This window comes from Tupaia chinensis, unplaced genomic scaffold (assembly GCF_000334495.1).
Source record: "Tupaia chinensis unplaced genomic scaffold, TupChi_1.0 Scaffold000159_1, whole genome shotgun sequence".
NCBI classification, from domain to species: Eukaryota; Metazoa; Chordata; class Mammalia; order Scandentia; family Tupaiidae; genus Tupaia; species Tupaia belangeri.
In genome coordinates this window covers 6417532-6422370 of record NW_006159630.1, presented here as the reverse complement: position 1 = coordinate 6422370, position 4839 = coordinate 6417532, and the positions used below count along the sequence as shown (strand labels likewise).

Below are 4839 nucleotides of genomic sequence, written 5' to 3'. Positions count from 1 at the left end.
CGACGGCAGCCACTGCCAATGGCCCGTGTCCCGCCACACCCAGCCCCCCGAGCCTCTGCGCAGCGTCGTGCCTTACGGTCAGTTGTGTCCACCTGCCAAGGGTGCTGCCTGCCCTCCTCCAGGACCGGCTTTAGGTCTCTCCTGGATTCAGGTGTGGGTGCCCACTCATGCACACAAGCCTCGGCACCAGACAGGGTAAAGGCTTTGCCCCAAGCCACGCAGCAGGCTTTCTGGTGCCCACTAGGCCTCTTGCAGGGAACTGCCCAGAGCAAGACCCCCACACATAGGCCTACCACACGGGTGTGGATGCGGGATCTGTGCTGAGGGGGCGGACACAGGGCGGAGTGGAGGGACTGCTAACAAATTCCTTTTCTCCTAGGTCCCTTTCCTTGCAAAGCTATCACCAAAATCTTCTGGCTGACCACTCGGCAGGGGTAGGTGATGCCACTCTGCCCGCTTCCCTTCCATCGCTTCCCTGGAGGGCTGTCCTGCTGCTCGGGTGTCTGCTCAGGGAGACGATCCTAGTGAGCCCCTCCAGGCCCCACTCTGGGGTCCCAGTCCTTTGTACCCCTCAACAGCTCAGTTCCTACAGTCCACGCCTCCGCCTGTCCCTGCTGTCCTGGAGAGATGTCTGGATGAGCAGTCTCAGATTGTCTAGCGGCAGCCTGGTGCCCTGGGTTCAAACCACGCATGGGACCTAATGGAGAAGCAGATAGAGGGGGGCCTCTGCTGTCGCCAGAGCAGGAGTCGGGGCTGCTGAGGCTCAGAACTTCCAGCTTTTCTAAGCTGTTACAGTCAGGAAGAGAAGGGGGGCCAGCCCCATGCCCTCCAATCCCCCTGAGACTGACCTCCCTCTCAGGAGAGCAGAGAAGCCCAGGCTCTCAGCATGGCCTGTGTAGTCCAGTGGTAGCCAGAGCCCCAGCCCACCCTGCTCCTCTGCCCGGCAGGTTGCCCTTCACCATCTTCCAGGGTGGCATGCCTCGGGCCAGCTACGGGGACCGCCACTGCATCTCAGTGGTCCACGGTAGCCAGCAGACAGCCTTCGACTTCACGTCCCGTGTCATCGACTTCACCGTCCTGGCCGAGGCGGACTCCGCAGCGGGTAAGCGAGCTTCCAGGCTCCGGGAGCGGCTGTGCAGGGTTAGGTAGTGGAGGTATGGGGACACGGAGGGGTCTGCTCCACATTCCCAACCGGCCACCGCACCCCTTTGTGCTGTCACCCAGGCCAGCGGCCCCTCCTGGTTAACCCTTTCCTCTTCCCTGCCATCCTACACAGCCGGAGGCCCAGGCTGTCACTTCTTTATGGACCGCACCCCCTGCCTGCCTGAGTTCCAGGCTTTGATAGGTCTTAGCCCAAAGGGGGCAGACCTCCATCGTTGGGTTTTTTGGTTTTGTTTTTAATTATTTTTCTTTTTTTAAAATAATTATTTTTATTTAACTTTATTTATCCATTTATTTACTTCTTTTAATCTGACCAGAGAGAGACAGAGTAAGAGAGAGAGAGAAAGTGAGAAAGCAAGCCACTAGGTCCGGGATTCAAACCGTGGTTGGCCATGTGGGAGTCCAGCGCCCTTAACCACCACGCCACCTGCCGGCCCCATGCATTGTTGGGTTTAACACCCACCTAGCTTGGGCAGGAGGGTCCTGGCTGAGACATGGAGAAACCCTCAGTCAGCCACGTAAACGGGTGATAGGCCAGACCAGAAAGGGCTGGTGTGGAGACCCACACATGGCAGAGGGAGGGCCTCCTCTCTGACTCTGGCCTGAGAGGCCTGGTGGCCTTTGGATGAGGAAGGTGGCCTGCTTAGGACAATGTGTCTGGGTTCTCAGTCCTCTTCACCAGTGGAGAGATTCCTTCTCACTCAGCCTCTCCCCTCCCATACCTGAGGCTGAAAGCAGGGGTATGGTGCTGCTTGGCAGAGAGCCCGGGCCTGGCTCTGGTTGCCCCCAACTCCTGGGCCAACCAGGTCATTTGACCCCCAGCAGAGGGGCAGGGGTTGGGAGACAAGGAGAAAAACTTTGAGCTTAATGCTTCTGGAATTGAAGCCAGCGGGCCCAGCCTGGCGGGTCCCCAGCCCAGTCAGCCTGCAGTGCACCGGGCTGTGCACGACCAGGGGAAGGGGACCGTGGCTGCATGAGACCCCGTGGGGCGCTTTCCCCCGTCTTTTTCATGCATGCGCACACACAGTTTCTGTCAGGAATAAAACAAAACCACTAAGTTTTCTGGGGCAGGCCACCTTCCCGTGTCCCCATGTTCCTCATAGTTCCAGCTGCCTGCGGGATACAGTGTGTGATGGGGGTGCTCCCTTCAGCCAAAATGTGGCCGCCTGGGGCTTACATGTAACCCACTGCCATCTCGTGGGTTTGGGCCAGGCCACCCCAGGAAGGCTTTCTGGTTTACCTGCCAGGCCTGTCCCAGAGCAGACAATGCCCTTGCTCCCGCAGACTCACATTCCAGTGTGGGGAGACGGTGAGCAGGGGGACAGAGAATGTCTGCGGCAGGGAAGGGGTGAGGCCAGGCGAGGAGGCCGGTGGGGCAGGAAGGGTGGTGCTACCTAGATGAGGGGTCAGCAAGGCCTCCCTGAGAGAAGACACAGGACCACGGGGGCAGGGCCAGCCCTGCAGGGACCTGGGGTGCAGACTCAGCTGGGGGAGCTCCTGGCTTGCTCAAGGGAGGTGGGGGCAGAGGGATGAGAGAGTGACCTGGCAGTGACTCGGATGTGGCCTGTGTCAGGTCATGCATGGCCGTAAGAGGCCTGGTAAGAACTTCAGGTTCATTTGAGAGACAAGAGCCCCAAGCCGAGGTGCCCTGATCTGGGCTCTGTTCAGAGAGGCTCTGGCAGTTGGGGGTGCAGACGGGTGCCCCAGTGGCTGGTGGAGGGGCTGGCCAGTACCAGTGAGCCAGCAGCAGGCACGACTGCATCCCAGTACAGCTGGGTGAAGGGGGGGCTTCAAGAAGTTCGTGCAGAACGTGTATCAGGAGAACACTGTGCAAATTTAAAAATGGTTTTGCACCAAAATAAACTCATACTTTCATTCCACTTTCCCATGAGATTTGTGAAGTTCCATCATATTTACAAATACAAGCAGGGGACCAAGGTCAGCCCTCAGGCCTAATTGTTGACCCTTTGTCTGGGTAGAGGTGGGTCAGGAAGTGAGGGGTGTGGCCAAGTGTCTGTGGGAGTCAGGTGTGAGGACTTCCGTGTGGAGGGGTGTGGAGGAGTGGAGGAGACGGCTTATGAGCCTGGAATTCAGGGACACACAGAGACACACAGCCTTGAGACCAGACGTGGCCAACCAGGTAGTGGGACGTGCAAGACAGGCCACCTGAAAACTGGCTCAGGGCACCCTAAGGGGGTTAGAGGTGTGGAGACTGAGAAGCCGAGGAGCAGTCAGGGAGATGGCAGAGCCAAGCCCGGAAGAGCAGGAGATGAAAACACGCTCCCAGGGTGGGCCCAGGCAGGTGAAGGCGGACGTCTGGCCAGCGGGTGGTGGCAGCGTGGGAACCTAGGCTAGAGCTTTTTGCTGGGGACAAAAGCCTAATTGTAAAGAGAATGGGGACCAGCCCTGCAGCACAGCGGCTCCTTGATGCTGGGTCCCTGGGGACTACAGGTTCAGTTCACCGGTCGACCTGTACACGCCCACGCTCCCAGCTGTGGGAGGGCTGGGGCAGGGGGCAGGGTCCCGGCATGAGACCATGTTGAGGGTGCTTGTCTGTGTCTCTTTCACTCTCAGGAAATAAATAAGTAAAACATTTTTTAAAAGAGAATGGGGGCGGGGAGACCAGGTTGTGTGATAGTTAAGGCACTGGGCACTCCCACATGGCTGACAATGGTTTGAGTCCCAGACCTACATGGCGTTTTCTCACTCTCCCTCCCTCTCCCTCCCTCTCTCTCTGTCTCTGTCTCTGGTTTAAAGTAAATGGGTGAATAGATAAAATTAATCTTTAAAAGAGAGAGAGTGGGTGAGAGGAAGTGGGGCAGCATGGGCCACTCTCACAAGAGGCTGTGTGGACAGGGGCAGACCCAGGCCTTCCCTGGCCTAGGGACCGAGGTGCTTTGACCATGGCTGTCTGTGAGGGGACAGTGGGCAGCAGAGGCTCCTGGAACGCATGGACTTCAGGAGGAGTAGGACCCAACTGGGGCTCTGCTCTGGGTGGGCCACGAGTTGTGGGTAGAGGCAGTTTTCCCAGGTGGGGCAGGGCCCAGGGCCTCCCTACTGGCTGGAAGCCTGGCGGGATCTGCCGAGGTGGGGCGGCAGAAGCTAGGTCATGGAGGAGGCAGGCGTCGTTTCTTTGCCCAGCGTGTTTAGTGGGCACCGACTGGAAAGGAAAGGCCCACCCCAGAGGCCGGAGTGCTGAAGTCCGTCCGCCTTGCTGCCTCCTACATGGAGGGCGTCACCCTGAGCAGGGGAGCCCTTTCCTGACTGCGACTCTGCCTTCTAGCCCTGGCTGGATCCCACTCTCCCCGGGAGCCCTGTGCCAATTAGCTGCTGGCCTGGAGCCCAGAGGCAGCACTGCCCCCGCATACCTCTGCCCTCCTGGGGGTAAAGGGACGGCACTCACCACCAAGGACAGGCCTTGGGCATCTGTTGGTTCCCTGGTTCCAGCCCTGGAGCGCCTGATTCTGTGGGCCGGCCCCAGGCAGACTGCCTGCCTCCTCCTGGCCCCTGACCCTCGGCCTGTACCCCCAGCCTTTGACGACCCCTACGCCCTGGTGGTGCTGGCCGAGGAGGAGCTGGTGGTGATCGACCTGCAGACGGCAGGCTGGCCGCTCCTGGCACTGCCCTACCTGGCCTCCCTGCACTGCTCCGCCATCACCTGCTCCCACCACGTCTCCA

At 59.4% G+C, this 4839-nt stretch overlaps 1 protein-coding gene across 1 annotated transcript in view; it reads left to right on the top strand.

Moving 5' to 3' along the window:
- The window catches only part of LLGL2 (LLGL scribble cell polarity complex component 2), a gene marked incomplete in the record, with an annotated part of 32424 nt that overhangs the window by 21534 nt on the left and 6051 nt on the right, over positions 1 to 4839 (top strand). The window contains 4 exon segments of the mRNA XM_027770787.1: positions 10 to 77; positions 380 to 434; positions 948 to 1102; positions 4693 to 4839. Coding sequence (XP_027626588.1) covers positions 10 to 77; positions 380 to 434; positions 948 to 1102; positions 4693 to 4839 — 425 coding nt within the window.